This window comes from Miscanthus floridulus, chromosome 1 (assembly GCF_019320115.1).
Source record: "Miscanthus floridulus cultivar M001 chromosome 1, ASM1932011v1, whole genome shotgun sequence".
Classification (NCBI taxonomy): Eukaryota; Viridiplantae; Streptophyta; class Magnoliopsida; order Poales; family Poaceae; genus Miscanthus; species Miscanthus floridulus.
In genome coordinates, this window is record NC_089580.1 from 180,610,161 (window position 1) to 180,634,481 (window position 24,321).

Sequence of the window (24,321 nt, forward strand, 5' to 3'; positions counted from 1 at the left end):
TCAGGGTCGGGGTCACTGGAGTCGGAGAGGACGAACGCCTGCAGAGGAGACCGCGATGCGCGAGGCGAGAGCGAGACGAGAGAGCGGCGCGACGGGTGGGGAAATGATTTAGGGTTTTAGGGTGAGGGGAGGGAGCGCCGCGGCCTCCCGCTTATATATGAGGGGAGGGGGGGTAGGCGGGGGCGCAAGGCCACGGCCGCAGGGAGCCGTTGGGGCCGGCTGGCCGGCTAGGCGACTGAGCTAGGGGATAACAGGCCGTTGCCGGGCCGACCGTTGAAGGACGGGCCGTGCCGGGCTGGCACGCCATGCCTGGGGTAAGGGCCAGGCCTGGCCTGCTACACCGGACCGTGTCAGCCCGGGCCCGTACACCACCAGGGCGGGCCGTGTTTATGTCGGGTCAAATTTGTGGGCTTCGAGTCGGGCACCGTGCCTCGGACTGTATGGACATCTTGGAGGCAGGCAACCTACCCCACCCGGTCCAGCGATCCCGGCGCCGGCAGCGCACGAGAGGAATGGACGCGTCGCACCCGGAGGGCGAGGCCGCGGCGCGGTGGGTGACGATCGAGGAGTGGAGCGGCTCGTCAGCCTCCGCGCTCTCCCGCACCGCCGTCCTCACCGCCTCCGCCTCCTCTCTCACCGCACACAGGTGGCCTCTCCCTCCCTCCCTCTGCTTCGTCCCGAGCTTCGCTCCCTTCCCCAGTCGTCTGACGTGCTCACGTGCTTGTGTTGCTCGCTTGGGCTACCGCAGGTTCGGCAGCCGGTGGGGGCAGATCGGCAGTCGCATGCTCGGCGCCTTCGTGCCTGAGGTGAGTGACTGGCACGCGCCGCCTCCCAAGCCCCACTCCAGCTGTATCAATCTACGCAACACCGTATACTACTGATAAGCACGTCGTAATTCGTTTAACTTCGTGTTGTCGTCGGCTGCAGCTGTATCTGTTCGAAATGAACTTCGCTGCTCAGTGCTCTTCTCCATTGTTTTTGCTTGGGCCGGTCACTGTGACTGATGAGCGAGCCTTTGTATTGCCGTGCCAGGGATTTCCTGGGAGCGTGACTCCGGATTATGTCCCGTTCCAGATGTGGGATACGTTGCAGGTAAGATTACCTGCACGACGTGAGCTGTCTCTGGAACCATGCTGTTGTATTCACACCTGATTACCATGGTAAAAACTAATGCTACCCTGTGCTTGGTTATCGACTGTCGGCCTGTGCGCTGTATCTTGCTCTAGGGGCTCTCCACATATATCCGTGCAATGTTGTCTACACAAGTAAAATTTTCTATTCTGTCTTTACAATCTCCTGACTCGCTCTGTATCTACACGCATATTGTTTGGTTTGTGCATTTGTAAATTTGCTGTCTTCTGGAATGAACTGCTCCAGGCTCTTCTAGGTGCAATTGGAGTGGGAGAACAGTCCGCAACTGTCATAGGTGCTACTTTTCAGGTAGATGTTGGGCAAATCCATTAAGCATTCAAATGTATGCACACTCATCTGATGGTAGGGCAGATTAGACAAACTTATTCAACACATAGTCCAATTGCATCTAATTTTTCTGATATATAGTATCCAACATGACAAGGATTATTTTTGATCTAATGCCATTTTGATATCTAGCAACCTTCCAAGGAATCATGTGTCGCTGTGGGTTACTCAGCACAAACTTGACTCTATAGATTATAAAATTCCAAATTCCCCTGGCCTTTGTGAAAGTTCTCTTCCTTTTGTTAGGCTAATGTTGTAATGTTGATTTTTTTTCCTTATTTTTCCCCTAACATATGCAATTCTGGCAGTGGTTTCTGAGGGACTTGACAGGAATGCTTGGAGGGATATTGTTCACCTTTTATCAGGTATTCAATTTTCTGATGTATTACGATAAACGCTGATCTTGTTACTGAAGCTTTGATCAGACGCCATTGCTCCTTCAAGGCATCCTTGTGAATATTCGTTCTGAACTTCTGATATACTTTGTCCAGCCAGCATATCAGACTCTGTATTCATTTTCTGTGCCTTCTTTCCCACCAGGGATCTAATCTTGATAGCAACGCTAAAATGTGGCGTCTAGTTGCAGACTTTATGAATGACCTTGGTAATGTTCAATTGAAACCACTAAATTCAGTTACTTTGCCCTTTTCATTTCACTCCCATGGCACAATTATTACATTCATGCCAAGTTAGATTGTTCTGTTTTTCTCTTAATTTAGTGTACTAATTGTTCTTGAAAGTTCAAGTTACATATAATCTGGAATATCAGGAGAACATCTCTCCCTTATTTGCTTAGTGTCAGTGAATCATTTACATTTTGTTACCTGTGCAGGAATGTTGATGGATCTCTTAAGCCCTCTGTTTCCTTCATCGTTGATAGTTATAATGTGCCTAGGCAGCCTATCTAGGTCATTCAGTAAGTTTCTTCATTCCAGAAGTCAGAACTCATGATGAGGAACTTTCTGAGTTTTTTGGGGGCTAATTTGTCATTTCTATCTTCTAGCTGGTGTTGCTAGTGGTGCAACTAGAGCAGCACTAACACAGCATTTTGCACTTGCAAAGAATGCAGCTGATATTTCTGCAAAGGTAACCTAGGATATTCTTCAGAAATTTGTAGATTCCTTTTGGTATTATTTTTTTTAATGAAGCAGCACAAGCATACTCAACTTTTCAGGAGGGCAGTCAGGAAACACTTGCTACAATGTTAGGGATGGGATTGGGGATGCTGTTAGCTCACATTACTAGAGGGCATGCCTTGAGTGTATGGACATCTTTTCTTTCTCTCACGGTGTTCCATATGTATGGTGAGTACTCTTTTATTCTTCCATATGTTTAAAACCGAAACAGATTTTGAACTTTTCCTACTTATTATCTCCTTGTCTGGCTTCTAAATTCTTGTGGCGCTGAAGCATAGCCTATTTGCTAACACAGTCTAAATCTGCCCCTACATGCAAAGGTCAGGAAAACAGACATTAGAAAGTCTTGCAGAAGCAAATGGAAAACAACCATACAATATTTTGTTTATTGCATGAATTATAGAGTGAATATGTTCGCTGGATTATTTCAATTAAAATGCAAGAAATTTCTCTTGGAGCTTGAATTTAGTTGGCATGTCGTGCTTTGGATTCTAGACCTTGACTCCTAAACACTTCCACTGGGCTGTGCTTTCATTAAATTAAATTTTAACTCCATATACAAAAAAAGAGAGTTCATCCCATGGTTATACCTGCGCCTATCCGACTATCCCATATTTCTGTGTGAATTTTTTTCCTTAGTATATCATGTTTCTTGATGCTTCAGGGATTTAGTTTTGAGAAGCATTTCTTGACATACTTCCACTTGTTTTGTTTTTGATGATCCAGCAAATTACAAGGCAGTGCAGTCACTTTCACTCACTACGCTAAACTACGAGAGAGCTTCCATCTTGCTACATTACTTCAAGGAATGTGGTGAAGGTGAGTGAGCTCCTTTCCTTGCGGTCATTATTGGTATTGTTTAGTACTTATCAAGCATGTGATGTATCTTTATGATTGTTGAATGATAATTTTTTGTGGCAATCTGTTAAAATATTCATGCAAAATGTTCCATGATTTTATTCCTTTTCTTGACTGCACTTTTCCTAGTTCTTGCACCGCAAAAGGTTTCTCAGCTGGAACATATTCTTCCTTTTTGGTCAACCTGGAGGAAATTAAACAAAATTAAACTGCCACATGAGCGTGTGCACTTAGGTGCTAAAGCCTCGATGCTTACACACAGTGACATGTGAGTTCTATGTTTTGGTAGGTTATATGTTCTTCAATAGTCAATATTTGGGGATCTAAGACAGATTTTTCACACAGTTCGTCACATTTGATAGGTTGGTGATTGCAAAAACAAGATCCCACTATGAAAACAGTAAGTTTATGCCTTGGTTAATGTAACACAGTATAGAACTTTGCTGACTCTTCTTTCTGCTTCCCGAATTTATCCAGCAAACTACCTTTTGCTGGATAAACAAGGCAGTGTTTACGTTTTCATCCACAAGCAGGCAACACCAGCTGATGTTTTAAGGTCCTTCGTACATGGGCTCGTGTTAGCAAGTTCGACACAGACCAGCAAATCCCAGCACTTAGAGGCCCGTCGATGGATGGACGAGATGTATACCAATTTTATCTCGAAGGTAAAGAGCATTGTGCATCTGAGATGTTCGAGTTCAGCATTTTTGTGAGCAAGCAGCTTTTCACACAAAGAAATCTTCGTTTTCGTTTCTTGTAACAGCTGCAGAGTGAAGGTTACTCAACAGAACGCCTTTTGTCGCATTCGATTCTTTGGAGGGCACACTGGCTTCACGGCCAGCATTATGAGAAGCTCAAGTAGGGGAACACAACAAGATTGCGTTTGCTTATTCAAGGGCAAAGTAGACAGGTATATCGCCCAAGTCACGATCAACTAGGGTGAGGGTGAGAACGTGTTAAATGTTGCTCGAGCATGACACGATGAAACAGAGATGTATGAGTTTCACCAAAACAACTAAATATCGTTAACCGTTCGAGAATGTAGCACGGACTTCACGATAGAAGTGCTGGCCTGTACGCTCAAGCTCAGCATGCTAATGGTTCACACTACGTACATCCTTACCGCGGTACCGCCTAACAGGAAATCCAAAGCAGCATTAATCACTACACACAGACCAGTCTAGTACCGTTTGTTGAAGCAATCCTAGAAATCAGTGTGCGGGGAACTCTTCACCACATACAACGCACCTACAGGAGATGCTCTCGTTATCGAGATGATCACCTGGCGATGCTGCCAACGGCCCTTTCGTAGGCATCGCCGCCCGACCTCCGATGGATGCACACACGCATCTCGCCTCACCATTCCCGTGACCTGCGCCTTTGTTCAAGTCAATTCGACCATTCACATTCGACTTTTTAATGGCGGTTTCTGCAGGAGAAGGCTCCGGAGATGCTTGACACTCTCTCATTCTCTGATGCATCTGTTTCTCGGGTGTCTGCTCCTGAAACTTGTCGGGCAAATGTGCAGACATAGGCCTGGAAATTTCAGTGCTGTCTGAAGGCCCACGGTACAGGTCTGAAAGCCACCTGATCTTTGGAAACTCTCGCTCCTCTGAATTTTCATCTTGTTCAATTTTCACCTGTACATACGAAAGGGCAATTCTGATTTAACGACGAAAACAAATGTATGATTGGGGGATTTCAGACCTCAACACTCAACAGAGCATACGCAAGCACAGAGCACCATTGAAAACTTGTATGCATAGACAGCACGCATCTCGGATACATCAAGAAATCATGTCAGCCCTGAATGTAAGTCGATGTATAGAAATGCAACCACTTAAAACACTTGCCAATTAATATAATACTAACATGAGACAAATAGAGGCCCTGTTCGCTTCTCTTATAATCCGTCTTTTTCAGCTTGTTTTTTTAGCCGGAACAGTGTTTTTCTCACAACAAATCAGCCGGAACAGTGTTTCGGCTTGTTTTTTCAGCGAAGCGAACGGAACCAGACAGTGGTTACCACAACAAATTTGAGTAAGAAGTACACAATACTATTAGCAACATTTTTTTTCTCGAACACGCAAGAGAGCTGCGTCCATTATTTTAAGAAGAGGAAACTATTAGCAACACATGTACTACATCCAATAAAAAATACTTTGACATATTTAATGCTTGTAGTGTTTAAGGCTTGACTAAATCTTGTCCTAAATGACAAGTTTTTTTGTGACTGGAGGACAAAATATTATAAGAATTCAATAAACAAAAAAAACTGGTGAAGTACAGGGTATTTGGTGAAAAACACAGGGTAAATGCGTACCTCATTGTCTGTGATTTTCATTTCATCTCCTTTCCCAGACTTTACCACTGCAGATGCAGCAGCTGCCAAAGAATATAGTGTGGGCTTATCTGTGGTCTCGTCGACAGCAGGCAGCCCAGGCTCTTTCTTCACTGCATGTAGTGGAGTAAATCCAAGTGGAACTCCCATTTTAACAGGCCTTGGGGCATTAAGAGAGAACCTAACGAAGGGCTTCTTTTGAGTTCCAGGGGTCGAAACACAAGTTGGTCCAGCAGGTGAAATTGCAGGAGGGAGTCCACGATGAGCTTCAGTAAAGCCTGGAGGTATATCTGTAGGAAATCCTGGAGGAATGTCCAAGATCAGACTGGAAGGCACATCAGCATAAGTCAGAGCAGCAGTACTGATCTGAAGCTGACAGTGAGCTTTTGTGAAGCCAGGAGGTACAAGAGAAAATTCAGGAGGTATGTCCAGAATGAGGTCTGGGCTAACCAAAGATCTGTCAGCAGGCTGACATGCGGAATCTGTAAAAAAAATGTAAAAGTCAGAAAAAGCTTAACAAGATAATGAACGTTGGTAAAAAAGAACTTAGCAACCAGTGGCATAGTGTGACCTTCTAAGATAGAAGTGCTATTTTTTGCAGAGTCATGACGGCAACATCCTTCAAGAAAAGAAGTAGCAGGAACTGAGCAACTGGATGCAGGGTTTGAATCAGGAGTTCCAAGCACTGCCATGCAGTCATTGACCCTATCAGAATCCTCGCCTCCTGTTAAATCCAATACCTTGGCAACACCCTCATAATTGTCCCTAACTGTCTCTCTATTTCCTGTGACATCAGTTGGATTGCCTCCATTTGCACCCAATGTCATGCCAATATCAGATTCAGCACTCTCTTTTTGTTTGCCTTTTGTCACATCCAATTTCATGCCTACCTCCTCATATTTATTACATGAGTCATTTGGTTGACTGGGATTGCTGATCTCCACATTTTTTATATGACTGTTTGGCTGGCATGTCTTCTTCCTGATACGCTTCCCAAAAACACCCCAAAAATATAATTTGCCATTTTTTCCTGTTATATGATAATAATAGTTCATAAGTTAGATGATAAATTTACACTTGCAGACCCCCAATTTTTCAAAGATATTAGCAACTCTTTAGTTTTTCCTAACATGTCCATGTAAACTCAATGTGCTCAAAGCTATCTGACTGTATAAGTCCACAATAGCAACAAAACCATCAAGTGAGTATTAAAAATTAAAAAAAAGGATTGGTAAAAGAGAACGTAAGCTTACAAAAAACACTAGTCTATGTCAATCACTGTGAAATTCGTAAAGCAGGTTATCCTTTTTTGTCGGGAAACAGATTATTCTTGTTAGAACAGTAAAAGGATGAGTAATAGAAACAAAACTTTGCACGGAAATGAGAACGTACTCTGATCTTGTGGTGTAAGCAACTTCGACGAAAACACTGCCAATTCAGTATCACCAATTTTGGTGAACAGGCCAAGGCCATGTGAACAAACTTTTTCAAGAAGCTGATCGAAACTCCAGTGCGGTCTGTAATAAGAAATTGTTAAGCTAACAAGAGAGTGCATGCATGGAGCAGAGATACTAATAAATAACAAGGGTTTAAATGTACACAAGCATCTGCATGATTTAAAGAACAGATGGAACGTTTTAACATTTATGTGATAGCAAGTTAGAGACATAGCAGTCAATACAAGTGTAATTGACATACATGCAACTTGGAAGTTACTTGACCAGAACCACTACAGGTGCTTCTTACAAATTTAAAAGCTACACCCATTAGAGTAAACGTACCTTTCGTGACTGCTCACAAACCATAGTCCAATATCCTCACTGTCGGGGGGTACCATCTTGAATTTTTTTGGCCACAGCTGGGAAAGAGGTACTGCCTCTAGATTTAAAATTTCAGGCATTTGGTTTGAAGCTTCATAAACTCCGACAGAAATTTCTAAAGGGAAATGGGCTTCAATTCCATCACAAGTATGTATCAGTCCTCCAGTAACATGAAAGTTGCCCCTAAAAGAAAAATGGAAGCCTGATGTTAGTGGTTAATTGAAAGGAAAGTACATGGATACTAAAATAGGAAAACTATTACAGACTACACAACATAGCATTAAAAAGTGGCACTTCCATATTACAGGAGAAGGCATCATTATATTGCTTGAACATTCTGTTTGCTTATTGCATAGATGATTTCTATGATGTACAAAATCAAGGCGTTAAGATTTAGTTTCACTGCCTAATAAAAAACAAGGTTCATGGTTTATAGCACAGTCAATCAGTAACGTTTTCGTTGAAAGGGATGGGCAGTTCATGTCATTAGCATATCAAATGTGGGAATATGTTAGTGTGATATCTATGAGATTTGGACTTGAGACCAAAATCAACTTCTGTTCAATTCGGTGGCAACAATATTCAGGGAACGGGCAAACTTTGGTGGTAGAGAAATAAAATCTGCCTGTTAGGGCGAAGCTGAGAAAAATCCTGTATATACTATCCATAAAATAGGACTGGTTATGCCCATACTGCGATACATGCATGCATACAAAAAGAAGAAAAAAATGCACTAGCCTATACTGCTTACTTCCAGCAGGCTTCTGATTGATAATGTTTCTTCTGCAGCTTCGTATGTAAGATTAATGGTGCACCTGTTTCCAGAATATACATGTTATGACGAGATTCTGTAAAGAAAAAATTAACACTAGGAAACGAAAATCATTCACTGTACTACTGTACATGCTCTATGCACTGAACTTAAATGGCCAAATACTTTCTGTTCTGTAAAATCTTCTTTTCTTATTAATACAATGGAAAAACAAGCAAGTACTATAACTCTGCATTCCATGAAGGCACAAGGAGAAAATTAAAATGAGCTATCAAACAAAAGGATAAGACTAAAAAAGAACTGTGGTGAAGGTACTTAAAAAGTATACTTATCGGATACACGCATGAATATTTCAGGCATAAAACACTAATTTGAAGGAAAACAAATGAACTAAAACAACCAATTAGCACTGTTATAACAAAACTGCAGCCTGAGTTGCAGTGTTGTCAGCTGGCTGAATGGCAGCAATATGTTTTTAGGTTTTACCTAAAATAGTAACCCACCTCGTTATAGTCACCATCACCCTCACCCCCCCCCCCCCCCCCCCTCACCCCATACACAAAAAAAAACCCTACCTACTAACATCCTATAAAGAAATTCACCAGAAAGGTCATGATTAAGTGAAAGGTAAACTTAGAATGCATGTATTTCACAAGAATTTTTCCGAGTTGCTATCACATATTAGGATCATCAAATACCTGAAGATCTGCCATGGCTAATTGATGCCCCTGAGTTTCTTTCTTGCGACGATGCACCATGTTGCAGAGAAGCAATGGACTGCGCACTGTGTTTTGAAGGAACCTTTTGGCACTGTAGCATGACCAAATTGCATTATTTTTGTTTAAAAAAACTGATCTAAGATTTGGGCTTGATCTAGTAGTAGTATTATAATATACCTCTGTGGAAGATTCACGGTGCACAGGTATTGGAGTCAGCAACACAGGCTTCACACTAGGTTCCTGTGTTATGGGAGCAGCAGTTCTTGTATCAGGATAAACCTCAACAGACCTTTCACTAAGCACAGATGTTGGGCTTAGCAATGTAGGCTCCACAATAGGAGCTTGCAAGACAGGAACTGTAGTACTTGTTGTAGTTAAATTGATGTCTCTACTGCACAACTTTCCACTCTCAGGTGTGCACACACTCTTAGAAGGTCCTGCCTTTGTAACAAGAGGATTGTCACTTGGATGTGGAGCACCAGTTTGCTTGGGACTAGGAAACATAGGATTTGTCACTACCTCTTTTGGCAAACTACCAGACATTTTTTCACTGTTCTGGCTTTGAGAATGCAAAATACTCAAACTGGAGCTCCTGGCAAGTGCTTGTGTACCGACCATTCTGTCTAGATTTCTAGGAGTAGCATCGGTATTCAAATTAGTACTCGGTTGTGAGGATTTGTAACTTGGTGATGCAAGGTTCTTTAAAGAAGAAATGCAGGGAGTGACAGAGCTACTTATGTGCCCCCCTGCACATGGGTCCCTATTTTCAGCTGTCTCAAGCCTCTTACAGGGTAAACACGAGTTATAGGATGACTCTGATGGCATAGGATTTTGAGCGAGAGATCTGGATCCCAGAAGAGATACTCTACGTGAACTTGGAGGCGGTGTGACACTTCGTCTGCAATGTCTTTTCTGTGACCCAGCTGACCCAACAGTTCTACCATATAGTTTCCGATGCTGTAAATAGGTAATGTCTTCTGCAGGAATCAGCTTCACTCTTGCATCAGGTTTTGAATATGTACCACCAGAACATCTAGCCATCTTGAGCTTATCTTGAGAGTCTGGTTCTACAATTCCCTTGGTTGTGGATGTTGCCTCATTACCGTGGTGCATTTGGTTATGTCTGGATCTAAAATAAAAAATAATGTTATCAATCGGCAAATCAAATATGGCCAGAATCAACATAAGAAACTGAGATTTGGCACAGAAATGCATTAATTTCACAGAATTCAGGTAACAATCTGCCAACAGTCTACACAGACAACAATATATGCATAATTATATGATGCAATGGTTCCCTGATTCAGTAATTATAGAGAAAATAGGAAGCATAAAAGATAGAACAAGTTAGTACACTGTATGTCAATACATCTTCCAAAATAAGGAGTCAGCTACAGCCGGAGTTTTAGAGAACACTTAACAAAAAGGAAAAAAATAGAAGCATGTAAGTGTAGTGCAACTGTTTTCTCAGAATCTCAGTATAAAAAAGCAATATCATCAAGCATATATCAATTTTGTATCTTATCATATACAGCCGTATTGAACCTTGAACATTTAAATATAGTCCATTCACAATTCCTAGTTTACTTTGGCCAAAACTGATATATGTTTGTTATTTAGGAGTAGTTCTATACAATATGTCAGTGTAACATTTATTCCACCACCACCAACACCCCAAAAAAAATTACGTTAATTGACATGATGAAAGAACAAACTTATATGAGGATTGTTATATGGGTTAATGGAGAACTGAAAATTCATTGGGTCGATCAATTTAAAGACAAAGTTGTAGGCAGTCGATATGTGCTAGCTATCCACAAAATTGTTGAAAGTTTTGCCACCAAAAAGGGCAGAGATGTTAAGAAAGCAGTATAACAGTCCTGCTAACAAGAGCAAAAACAAATCACATTGATCAACAGGATATCTTCAAGAAATTTTGCAAGCTAAAATGCAAACAAGCACAAATGAACCCATTTACATTTTTTTGTGCATAATACAAGCACGAAGTTCAGTAAGGGGGAAGTATACCTTGAGTCTTGCTTGCACTGACAGCGGGCATTATTTCCTGAACCGAAAACACATGTTGCACAAAATGTGCCCTGACCCTGAGTAGAGCAACGCAAATGAAAAACTGTTTCAAATACAGGATAGGGTACATGTATTCCAAAGCATCATAGAAGACACAAAAAACAACATAAATATTAACGGCGAACATTTGTGTAAGACGGTCAAATCTAATTCAAGAGGTCAATTTAATTTCTTCAGTTATCCGCATGCCAAAAACCAATTGATGGATAACACAGAGATGCTCTGCTGGAAGCCCGCAAGACAATCATGTACGAAAGCATGACATAAACGTGAGAGCTAAGAGCAGGATCACATCACAGACACTGTCTACCTAATGGAACAGATAACGTCGCACCAGTAAATTTCACGGTAACAAAAATAATCCGCAGAAACTACCAATATAAAAGATAAAAAAAAACAGCACAAATTCGGTGAACTAGTGGCATCAAAACCCCATCTGCAGCTACTAGTACACACAGGACATGACAGCATTACAAAGCCAGGCGGCGTTGCGCAATCTATATATAGGCGAGGGATCATGAGGAACAACAAGATAACTCCTAAAAGGTATAAAATAAAATATTTCCTCATTGTTCCCCGCACCCCGCACACGCAAGCGCGAACACAAAACCCCGCACGGAAAACAGAAAAGCAAGAGCATCTCAAGCAAAAAACATCTCATTTCACTCCACCCCAACAAAACCCCACCGAAGGGAACCGCGATCGGCAGGACGATTTGAGGAAAAGCAGCGCGGTCGCGCAGAGAGGAGGGAGTGGGGTCCGATCACCTGTGCGGCCTTCCGTGGCGTACCGGGGCGGCGAGCAGCCGGCGTCGTCGGAGGCGGGGGCGGCGCCGGTGCTGGCGCCGGGTGGGAGATGGGGGTGAGCTTACTAGGGTTCGGTGGCTGCCTCTCCACGTGACCCATTGGTGGATTCCTCCCTCGATCGCAAGTTCGCCGCGGTGAGGGGCGGAGAAAGAGGGTTTTGGTCGCGTGGTGGGTATGTGCAGAGTGCAGTGCACAAGGAGCATGAAAGCAGTTTTCAGCAGCAGACGACGGGGTGGCTCGCAACAGAGAGAATGGGGTTTCGTCGGCCTCCGGAGGGACGTGATGGGTATGTCTTTCGGCTGATTGATACATGGGTCCGCAAGGCGTGGGTCCATCTGTCAGTGAAATGTGTTCGTTGCGGAAGGCGTGCGTGCCCGCATTTCCTGATCGAGAAGCGGGCCCCACGTCCCTCGTGGGCTCGTCGGGGCATCGGGCGCTACATCTGCAGATCCACGGCTGGTGATTAGCATGCATGCGAGACAAGGGCGCTGACGGTAGTGTGACCAGCTGTCATCCGAAGTACAATGCGGGTAGAAACGCTTGCTGGCTGCTTTGATCGGAAGCGGAAGGGCCGCCGCGTGACACGCGGCAGGATTGTTGGAATGGACGATCAACGGCACACTTGCAGGTAGAACCCCTTTCGTTGATGAATTATTTAAGGCCCCATTAAACGCAGAAATTTTATAAGAATGGTACAGAAAAGTTTTATCAGTTCGTTTTCATAAGAAAGAATAGGATAGAAAAGAATTTCACGTTCCAAATGGGACCTAAGCAGGCAAAGTTTGCTGATTGTGATTGAACGATCAATGAGTAAACTGAGGTGGTAAATAGAGTGATAAAATACTGGCTATTGGGAACAGTTACTCGTGACGCGAGCCAGTTCAGGCGTTCACACCTAGTACGCTCGTGGGTACTGTGCCATCACACCGATCAAATCAAAAGAACTAGAAACCGCAAAGGTGCTATCACTCTTGAGGGTAACATGGAACAAAGGTAGGTGAAGTCTGGGTAGGAGGACAGAGAAGATGATTAAGAGTAACCGTGAGGTAGAGTAGATACGATTTCTTATGGTTTACTCCCTCCGTCCCGCAATGACCGTCGTTCTATGACCAGGCACGTTTACCAAGAACAACAGGCACTGCTGATCGATGGGGAGTGGGGAGGTGCAGGAGCAGAAAATGAGTGGAGGAAAGTGTGTCCACGCGTCTGACTCTTTTTTTTACAGGTGAGGCTGGAAGTGTGAGAGCAGAAAACGAGTGGACAGGAAGTTTGCTTCTTTTTTTATTACTGGTGACGCCAGCGTTCAACTCCCCAGCGACGGTCTTTACGGGACAAATTTTAAACTCTCCAGCGACGGTCTTTACGGGACGGAGGGAGTAGACATCAAGCATACTACTTTGTTTTTTCAGACAATGATATACTACTTTAGCCGTTAACTAAAATTATAGATTGCATGTAAAATACAATAATATTATGTTTAAAGTGCTTTAAAAACTGAATCTGGCTATGCTATTTTTACAAGCCGAATCATATATAAATATATGTTGGTGGTCAAAGTTACTTTGATATTAAGGGGCTGTTTGGTTCCTTCCCCACCTCCTAAAATTCCTGTCACATCGAATGTTTGGACACATGCATGGAGTATTAAATATAGAATAATTACGAAACTAATTGCATAACTTGCGACTAATTTGCGAGACGAATTTTTTAAGCCTAATTAGTCCATGATTTGACAATGTGGTGCTACAGTAAACATGTGCTAATGATAGATTAATTAGGCTTAAAAAATTCGCCTCGGAAATTAGCCTCCATCTATGTAATTAGTTTTATAATTAATTTATATTTAATACTCCTTATTAGCCTCTAAACATTCGATGTGACATAAATTTTAGGAGCGCCTAAAGAACCAAACACCCCCTAATACTAGTTACTAGAGTAAGTTATACCTACCACAATAAATTATATATATGGTTGTATCAATTTAATTCAACAAGTTAAAATGTGTAAATGGACTTGTTAAATGTCTGAAGTCCCGTGTGTATGTCATGGATTTTTTTTTCTTTGTGGCAGTTGACGAACGATGGACGGAAAGCACTACGATGTTAACTCAAATGACAACACAGGTTTATAAATGTTAACTCTTGTCTCCACCTTCATAATTGAGAACTTGTTGATTGAAACAATTACCTTCCATTAGGAATGTGAAAGGCACCATGTTGTCTCAGCCTCAAGGCTCTTTACTATATTGTGCTTTCATCATGGGCAATCAACTGCTACCAAGGCTTTGTTTCCACTAACAGGAAAATCAGCAACAACAAAGAAGAAAAAGGCCTCCACAAGTCTTTCTGCTCCTACATGAAGAAGAGGAAGGACTGCACCTGCAATGAACAAGAGGAAGGCCTCTAAAGATGTCAACAAGATGAAGGACATGATCAAGGAGCCCCCTTGTGTGCAAGGTGTGTTCTTTTGTCAAATTATGTTCCTTTGTAGCAGTCTCAATGTAGGCTAAAGCGATGATCTTTTGCGCTACGTAAGCATCTAGACAATATGGATGCAGTACTGTATTTTGAAATGCATCAATCTTATGGTTTGCAACATGAAAATGCTGTCACTTAATAGCTTTAAATCCTCCATGAAATACAAGTTATCTTGTTTTACCTATATATATATATATATATATATATATATATATATATATATATATATATATATATATATATATATATATATATATATATATATATATGTATGTATGTATGTATGTATGTATGTATGTGTGTGTTTGTGTGTGTGTGTGTCACTTTACATCTTTAAATCCTTTGTTATACAAGCGGTGTCCTTAACGATTTTCAAGCAATAACTCAAAAAATTAATGCACTATATCTCAAAATTTCCCAGTTCACACACGAGACAAAACAATTTTGTGCATACGTCTCAAACTTCACATCCTCATCACAGCATACACATTCCACATTACATTACACACACAAATCAGAATGAGAAACTTCAAAAGCACAATTATTTGGTTTCCAATTCCTACTAAAGCAGTGATAGGAAGATCTGGTTGAGTGTTCTTTCCTTTTTCTTGGTTTTGCTCCACCTCTGCAGTGTTTTTCTTTCCATCGTCTTTTTTCTCCTTGTTCTTAGGGTCTGCAAGCACCTCCACGTTCTCTTCTTCGCACTTCTAGAATGAGCAACCACTCCCATCACGTTGCACGACACAAATCAAACTCAAGACATCCAAATTTGAATCAAATAAAAAAGGATCTGAGTTGGTCACAACTCTTTGGAGCAAGGCAACCGTAGAAGATGCGACAATGGTTCCATTCTCATCATTCTGCACCACTAGCTCCCGGACCTCGAAGCACCCGTAGTCCGAGCACATAATGAGCACTATTACATGACAAGTTTATAGAGTAGAGACTAACATTATAGGTTTTGAGAGGCGGACAACTCCCCCATATGTAGACAAGGGTCTCTATTAATGAGGAATAATAGAGGCGATGAGCATGACCGCCTTTGTAAATCTAATTAAAATAAAAAAAATTAGCCTGTCGGGTTAGGTGTTGTTGGTCGTCATGGATGCCCTGTTGCCAAGTCTGCCATTACTGTTTTGCAACACATGTGGCTGCTGTGGGGTATGACCCCTGATACCCATAGGATAAGACATGGGCCGCACCATCAGAGGTGCCCCAGCCCACAAGATCAAGACGTGCGGCGCACGGCACTGGTCGACGTGCACTGCAAGGCTACAATAAGATATTGTAATATCAAATAAGATATTTTTCTTATAACCCTACCCCTTTAGAGTATATAAGGAGGGGCAAGGGTCCCCTAGATGACATATCTCATCTCTCATAATACAATCCACAAAGACATAAGACGTAGGGTATTACGTCAAGCTGATGGCCTGAACTTGTCTAACCGTTGTCTCTTGCGTTATGTGCCACCATCTGGTTCCCTCACGCGCACCTCCACCGATTCATCTACTATCGTGGGCATACACCTCGGTAGGCTACCAGACGTATTTTGTTGAACCAGATGGGAATTTCTTCTTCAACCGACATCACCGACACCTCGGTATTCGGCGATAACTCGACACTGGCACACAACAGATTGCTTTCCTCGGCGAACGGCTACGCGTGCTGGAGTCCGACGCCTTGCCATGCGCCTCCAATAGACACAACACACGACGACAAGATCAAGAATACGTGCAAGGCAGAGTCAAGCAATCTGAGAAAGCTAAGCCGTTTCCTAATTAAACATTGTTATACTCCCAGATATATCTATATGTCTGCATGATTTCTGTTGGCAGCAACCCGATCGGATACGCAAGATCGTTGCCACGGATCATGACGACCAGCAATCAAGAAAGGCGACCAACGATAAAGTGATGTGGAGCAGTGTTTCTACCAAAGATGCTAATCGGCCATACAAGCTAACTGGTGTAATCGAAGAGATATAGAAGCACGTATTCATTTGGATCTATGGAGCCGTGGGATCCAAGCTAATAATCAGAACAGCATGACTCCCTCGTACTCATGCACGATCTTGATTGTGCCACTATCATCGGCATCGACTCATCGGTGTCATGCGTCGACCAGCCTATCATCATCTCAGATCGGCCCACACTGATGACACCCGTCAATCCTCATTGACGCCCCCATCGACGGATCTAACCTCATTGCTATCCACAGCGACACTCGGCTCTGTTGATCCCATCGATGGTGCAGACCTCAGTTTCAACTCATCAATGACACAATCATTGGCCCTTATCCCCCGCTGGAGACAAAGCTACTTGGCACTACTACCTTTCCCGATTAGCAAAAGCAAGAAGATCTCGGACTGCGCCTCGCCTCGGTCGGACACACCCAAGGGCTTTGCCTCCCCACGTGGATTGACTCCATTAGGCTTCGACTATGCCTGTTCACCTATGACTCCGCATACTCGCCCGAGCTATTAAGCGAACCGTTCGAGCTATCAAGCGTACTCATCCGAGCTGTTAAGCAAACCGTTCAAGCTGTCAAGCGAGCCATCCAAGCTGCCAAGCGAACCGTCTGAGCTGTCAAGCGAGCCGTCCGAGCTACCAAGTGAACCGTCTGAGCTATCAAGTGAGCCATCCAAATCACATACATCTACTCAGACATCATGACTCGCTGGCTCCTCTACTCCACTCGGTGTTAATCAAGCTAAGTCATGCTTTAATATTCTTCTAAATATTCTCTAACCTTCATACGTCTCCGATGTCTCTCCATGTTGTTTTCTTCATAATTATTCTCCAAACGACTTTTTTCTCCGCGTATACCATCTCAAAGATGGCACACGCTTTTGACTCAATAAATCCCTAAATAGTCATGTTGACGCTCGGATGTCCCCAGAGATGGCCCTATCTCCGGCTTCTCCCTACACGTGTACGGGCATCTACCCTTTGTGTTACGGGTGGTCGGCAATGGCTCCTTAGCGATGCTTTATTCTTCCTACACGCACACGGGCTCCACGCTTCGCGTTGTGGTTAACGGGCTAGCTAGGGCTAGAGACTCAGCTACAAACTAACTATTCAGACATTTTATATTAAATATAAACACTTCATCCAAAAACGAACATAATGTTCATCTACAACTGATTGCCGAGCTGCATACGATATTTCATCGCTGCTGATTTTCCTCTGGATTTTATATATTTATTTTTACATCATGAACTACCTGTTCTACATATTTTTATTTTAGGGGCCTAGTTCAGTTAATGAGCTTACGCTCAGGGACTGGATCCATCAGGAAGAACAAGAGGATCATCGTCTGGGTGGTCACACTAGCTGGCACTCGGACTTCACCGCCGACCAACTGGTCAGACCGTTCGGCTTATAGACTTTATTGCCGACCAGTTGATCGAACTATTCGACGCTCACTTCCGCTTAGGCATTCACTTCACCACCGACCAGTTGGCTGGACTGCTCGGCGCTCATCACCATCCCGTTGGTCAGATTGCTCATCGCTTTGGCTTCATCATCAGCTACGCTGGGGACTCCTCGGTGCTTGGATTCTTCGTGTAAGAGTCGCCAGCTAAGCTAGGGACTCCCTTGCCATTTGGATTTTGCTATGCATCATCGTTGTGCTTTCAAGTTGCTCCACGCTATTCGGATCATGGTGCTGATCTTGGGTAGCACGTCTGGGGTCTTGATATGCACATGACAGATGACGTTGGTAAGCTTTCAAGCTTATTTTCTTTGACCCTGCTACAAGATATCTTCAAAATCTTCTAGCAGACTCAAGGACTACATGTGTACACGTTATCTCGTGATGACTGTATTTATTTCTACACTGGTTTCTAGCAACATTAGGGACTAAGCCAACACTTGAAGACTACTACTTTGGACCCTGGCACCACGTGACTACTTCACCTACTGCTAGGCTCGGGGACTAAGTGGGCACACTTTACCTTGCAGTGAATGTGCTTATTTTCAACTTAATCTTCTACAAAGTGAGTAAGTTCCTCCACGCTGACTAAGTCAAGGACATTAAGCATCTAACTTCGATGCTTGGAACCTTAGTGGGCACACTTCATCCAAGATAGAGACTTCAAAAAAATTTTATCATGAGCCCCTTATATCCTTCTAGCAAACCTCAGCTTCGAGTAAGTCTGGGCTTGCTCGTAGTTGAACTGCTCGAATGTCGTTCCCAGTACTCGGACAACAGCTCGGATGATAGTTCAACTGCTCGAACACCTGTTCAAATTTTCGAATACTCGCTTCAATAGCTCGGCTCCTAGTTAAACTGGTCGGACATCTGTTCCTGATGATCAGCAACAAGTTGGATAGCTCGGACAAATTGAAGATGGTGTTGCTCAATGGATACAAAGGTACTGGGGGTATGACCCCCAGTACCCATAGGATAAGACATGGGCCGCACCATTAGAGGTGGCCCAGCCCACAAGATCAAGGCGTGCGACGCATGGCACTGGGCGACATGCATCGCAAGGCTACAATAAGATATTGTAATACCAAATAGGATATTTTCCTTGTAACCCTACCTCTCTAGAATATATAAGGAGGGGCAGGGGTCCCCTAGACGGTAGATCTCATCTCTCATAATTGAAAGTGTAATCTAGCCCTAATTATGATTTTTGGTGATAATGACCACGTAATTAGAGAACTAATAAGATTTATCAAGATGACAAGCAGGGAATTCATGTTCGAGGATGATACACAAAATGGAGGAGCCTCCAATTACAAATATAGATAGCTTCAAACTCAAAGGAAGTTTAAATTCTTTTATATTTTGAATTTGAGTATAGGAAAAGCCATACTATAATGGGGGACACAATGCTTAAGCTAACATGTGCTACCAAGTGCTCAAACATACACATGCATTCTCAGATTCATAGCCAAGATAGCCTAAACTTCACTCCTACCCTTGCGGTCTTGACTGGTGCGGCACTGCCGCACTTAAAGAAAGGCACTGCCATGACTTAAGTGACCATTGGGGCTGAGGGGGTATTTATACCCATCCTCTTCCTCCCCAACGGCTCTCTTCTTCCTTCTGCTCATTCCAGCTCATCCAAAACAGAAAAAGGAGCTCTCTCTCCCTCCATTAGTGACTTTGAGCCCTCAAGCAAATCCATTGATTTTTCCCATCAATCTTTGAGAGAAAAGGGTCCAAAACTCGATTAGAGAGCAGCTCCATTGATTTGTCAACTCAAAAGAGCACTTGGTTCATGTTTTGGCCGGTAGTTGTATTTGTTACTCTTGGAGCTTGGCTCCTAGCCTGCTAAAGCGTTGCCCGTGAAGCTTGCCAACTTATGTGGTAGCCCCAAGAGATTTGTAACCATCTCTTGAAGCTAGTATACTCACCCCTCATCTCAAGAGTTAAGTCTCTTACTTGAGAACGAGGAAGGGTTGGAAAGCCCTAAGCCTTAGTGGCTGACCTCAACAACGTGGAGGTAGGCAAGCCTTAGTGGCGAGCTGAATCATGGGATAAATCATTGTGTCACTTGTGCTTGATTTACATTACTTGCATTTCATATTGTTGGTTGAGGGGAATTATTGGGTTTTTAGTCGATCTACTTGTGTGTGGTGTTCCTATAACTTCTAGCTCTTGATATGTGACTATCATATCTATAGTAGGCTGAGAAATTTTTCCAATCTAAGTTTCTGTTCACTAATTTTAAACTATGACTCGAAGTTGTCTACAGGTGCGGCAGTGCCGCTGTTCTGGTCCGGCAGTGTCGCCCTCTAGAGCGACAGTGCCACAGGGTGAATTTGATGAAAGTTTGAGTGTTTGTTTTGACAAGCCTATTCACCCCCCTCTAGGCCAACCAGAGATCCTACAAGTGGTATCGGAGTAGGTTACCTCGTGTGTGCTTCACCGCGTGAGGTTTAGAGCCCGAAGGAGGAACTAGTGGTGTGAAGCCGGTGGATGTCGACATCGACAGCAGTGAGTTGAGCACATCAATAGCAAGCAACACCATGCTACCACATCTTGAGGCTACCGATGCCAAAAGAGCTCTCAATGACAATGAGAGAAGAAGAAGAAGGAAGGACGAAAGAAAGCTCAAAAGAGAAGCAAGAGAGAAGAAGAAGGAGCAACAACGGTTAGAAGACAAGAAACGAAGAAAAGAAGAAAGAAAGCTCAAGAGAAAAGCAAGAAGAAAAAGGAGAGAAGCTAGGAAGAAGAAGAGAAGGCAACAAGTGCATCATCAAGTAGTTCCGAAGATGGAGATGATGGTGAGTCATACCAAGTGTCGAAGGAGGACAAGAAAGAGAAGAAAGGAAAGGGCAAGGCCGACAACAACAAATATGCCATCGTATCCTTTAACTATTCTTCTATTTCTATGACTAACCATGATCAAAGGTCTTTCATCAATGTGCCCACGGGCAAGTTACCTCATTTCAATGGGACTAACTTTGCCAAGTGGAAGCACTTGATGAGAGCCTATCTTATAGGTCTTCACCCCAGCATTTGGGAGATTGTTTGCAATGGATTTGAGCCACCGGTTGATCCTAAGAACCCAACACTAGAAGAGATGAGAATCATTCACCTCAATGGTCAAGCCACAAGTGTGTTGCTTAGTGCCTTGGATGGTGATGAGTACAATAGAGTGATTGGAGTTGATGTTGCCAAGCAAATATGGGACACTTTGCACCTAGCACATGAAGGGGTTGACAAAGTGAGAAAGGCAAGAATTGACTTGTTGATGTCAAAGCTCAACCGGTTTATAATCTTGGATGGAGAGGGGCCACAAGAGATGTTTGATAGGTTGATGAAAATGGTGGGAAAGATTAGAGGCTATGGTTGTGATGAGCTAGATGATCATAAAGTTGCCAAGATTATGTTGGAAGCTTATTCACCTAGAAATGAGACCGTAGTCACTCTAATTAGAGATAAAAAGTTTGAGTACTTCACACCAAATGATGTACTTGGGAGGATCTTGACCTTTGACATGCAAAGAGAAGAAGCAAATGAGAGGAAGAAACTTGGAGAATTGCAAGCAAAGCTAGAGGGTGTTGGGTACCATGACGCCTAAGGGGGGGGGTGAATTAGGCAACTTAAAAATCTACTTCTAAACTATGGCCTCTTTTTCTAACCTTAGCAAAACATATGCAAAGATAAACTATCTAAATGTGCAATTACGGTTTTGCTAGTGTGTTGCTATCTCTACCACAAAAGGTGTAATACAATCAATATAAATGCAGAAGCTAAAGAACAAGGTAGAGATTTGCAAACTCCTGTCGATGACTCCGGTATTTTTACCGAGGTATCGAGAAGCGCACAAGCTTCCCCGTAGTCCTCGTTGGAGCCCCTCGCAAGGAATCCCTCTCAAGGGCCAAGCTGCAACACCTCAGTGTTATGGTTGCACTAAAACACTTACATCACATGAGCATGTGCATCATCATCTCATTCATAAGAATCATACCATGATGAATGTTATCATTTCATGTGTGTTTCTATTTGAATTGCTTAGTTTTATGCTAGCATTTGTGTGTGCTCATGTGTGGTCTATGCAAATGCATGTCAAATGTCCTCTTAAACAAGTTAGCTACACTTAGAATGTCATTAGGAACAATGTTCATGTTGACCATATTACCTAATTATGCTTCCAAGTAATAGTTTGACTTGTGTTGATCCCTAGAGCTCTTTTGTTTGACTGTTTAAAAAGTATAGCTTATAGTGTTTGCATGGCTGTACACCCTTAAGTAAAGTTGTAAAAAATTTTATAAGGAACAAAAGTTATTTTATGACCATCTCATGAAAATATGCAGAATAAGCTCAAAAAGGGCCCACAAATCAGTTTTGGGGGCTAGTTGGAGACTTAGAAATTTTCTAAGTCTGGGAACTGATTTTTAGTTTCATATATTGATGTTTGGAGCCTTGTATCTCCCTAACCAGGCTGAACCAGCTCTAGCTCTAATTGGCAAAGTTGTAGTCCTCACCTAGGTCTCCAACTTTGTCAACTATGCCATGAGCTAGATCATCACGATTTAAGAGATTGGAGGTCGACAATTCTCGCTGTCAGGCTAGAATCGAGGCTCTGATGGCATGCTACAGTACTGACCGGCTTCAGGGTTCAAGTGCCGTGTGGAGGCCACGCGTTGCTGTCGGCCTAACCGTCTAGGCCATGTCGGGCTACCGTGTGCCAACTCAAGCCTCGCACTCGCCCATGACCGTTCGCGCTTGCATTTCCATTCCCTGCTTCCTCCTTCACCTCAGCGCTCACCCGCAGTCGCTCTGCTGCAGCCGTAGCAGCTTCGCCGTCGCCATTGTCGGTGCCAGCTCACGTCTTGCTATTCCTTTGCCACCACCGCAGCGTCGTCGTACTCCTACTGCACCACCATGCCTTCATTGCTCGCTAGCTACGCTTGGTAAGGTCTCCGTGTCGTGCACGGCCTCACCGGAGTATCGCCGCCGTGCCACGACGCCATGGCCGGGATGTCTCTGACCGTCTCTAGCCGTGACGGTGGGTGCGTTAGCTCCGCCATAGCATGTAGGAGCTCATCATAGCAGTAGATTGAGCTATCACGGCCAGCGCTGGCATCTCGCTATCGAGCCGCTCCGCTGTGCCGCCATCGACGCCGACGTCATCGTTGTCTCCAGTGATAGGCCTAGCTAGGTAGCTTAATAGGTTCGGGAGGACTTGGGGGATCACGGTTGTGCTGATGCCATCGTCGGAGAGTCTCGCCGCTGACAAGATTGCATCATCCCATGCCATGCTCTATTTTTTGCCATCGCTGACGTGCAGGCCCGCCTGAGGCGTGGACCCCAGCTGTCAGTGGCTTAAGGACTGAAGATAGTTCAATTATTTCTAAATTTCATGCTATTTTGTAAAATTCATAACTAGAGTTTTGTAGATCCAAATTGGGTGGTTCTAATTTTGTTAGGATCTTGGTGAAGTGTAGTATTTAGTAAAAATATAACATAAGCACTTGTAGTAAGGTTTCTGGAAGAATTAAATTATAACTTGAAATGTGTTTTTAAATGGATGCAAACTTGCTTAATCCATATCTGGAGTTCCTGTGATCGAAAAATTATGAAATTTGGATGGTAATTTCTTCTTGATGAGTAGAAGCTCTGGTAGAAATTTTAGAGTCATTGCATGAATAGTTTTTGAGTTATTAATTTCCCTTTTATCATTAGATGATCCTTGGGTGAATTTTAATAATTAATCTATGAATCCAATGCCCATGAAATTTATTGGAGGTTATTCTGGTTCCTTTAGGATACTAAGAAAAATATGAAATCTGTTGTTTGACACTTTTCAATAGGGTTTCTAATTTAGGCCAAAATCAGCCTCGCTGCCTTGTTATTTTTGTGTAGGATGTTTCTATTGGTAACTTTGGGTGAAATTTTTACAGTAAGCCTACTTGGAGCATGTAGTACCTACTTTAATTTTTGTAGATTAAATGGTATAGTTTTCATATATGTTTATTATTCCTCTTAAATAATTAAATAAAATAAAAAAGGCATTAAAAGAAATGAATTGGCAATGAGCACCTTACTTTCTGGTGTTCTTTTGATATGTGTGATGAGCTAGTAAAGTTGGTTGTGTCCATTTATATGTTTGCAACATTAGTTAATAATTATTTTCTTGCATTATTTCTTTTTGGACAGTTCTGGGAACTTTACAAAGTTCACCATGATAATTTGGTTTGCTAGGAAAGTGGTGAATACAAAGGTTGTAGATAACTTATGTATCTAGCTCCTGTTAAAATTTGATGGCATTTGGCCTAGTAATTTAGGAGTTACAGTCGTTCAAAAGTTGGATCATAGTTTTGCTTGCTCTCTGTTTTGTTTAGACCTGATTATGTGTTT

General features: G+C 42.9%; 2 protein-coding genes across 6 annotated transcripts; one reads left to right on the forward strand and one right to left on the reverse strand.

The window, feature by feature from the left end:
* Positions 1–447: 447 nt before the first annotated feature.
* Positions 448–4,529, forward strand: LOC136550061 (protein root UVB sensitive 3-like). 4 transcript variants are annotated; one of them, XM_066541515.1, is made up of 15 exons: positions 448–646; positions 749–806; positions 928–1,092; positions 1,227–1,265; positions 1,378–1,440; positions 1,788–1,844; positions 2,020–2,083; positions 2,312–2,395; positions 2,483–2,565; positions 2,654–2,783; positions 3,342–3,434; positions 3,603–3,741; positions 3,836–3,873; positions 3,951–4,138; positions 4,237–4,529. In XM_066541515.1, the coding sequence occupies exons 1-15, from the start codon at positions 513–515 to the stop codon at positions 4,333–4,335; spliced, it is 1,434 nt and encodes a 477-aa protein (XP_066397612.1). In that variant the 5' UTR covers positions 448–512; the 3' UTR covers positions 4,336–4,529. The 4 variants fall into 4 exon arrangements, with proteins under 4 accessions (XP_066397612.1, XP_066397626.1, XP_066397619.1 ...); XM_066541529.1 differs by having other exon boundaries at positions 1,033–1,092; positions 4,237–4,523; XM_066541522.1 differs by lacking the exon at positions 1,227–1,265.
* On the reverse strand, positions 4,471–12,187 carry LOC136550053 (uncharacterized). Of its 2 annotated transcripts, none has more exons than XM_066541507.1 (10): positions 11,981–12,187; positions 11,154–11,230; positions 9,303–10,248; positions 9,105–9,216; positions 8,386–8,449; positions 7,596–7,817; positions 7,207–7,331; positions 6,386–6,844; positions 5,797–6,296; positions 4,471–5,113 (listed from the first exon to the last, which is right to left on the reverse strand). In XM_066541507.1, the coding sequence occupies exons 1-10, from the start codon at positions 12,116–12,118 to the stop codon at positions 4,685–4,687; spliced, it is 3,072 nt and encodes a 1,023-aa protein (XP_066397604.1). In that variant the 5' UTR covers positions 12,119–12,187; the 3' UTR covers positions 4,471–4,684. The 2 variants fall into 2 exon arrangements, with proteins under 2 accessions (XP_066397604.1, XP_066397594.1); XM_066541497.1 differs by having other exon boundaries at positions 9,303–10,254.
* Between the last annotated feature and the right edge of the window lie 12,134 nt (positions 12,188–24,321).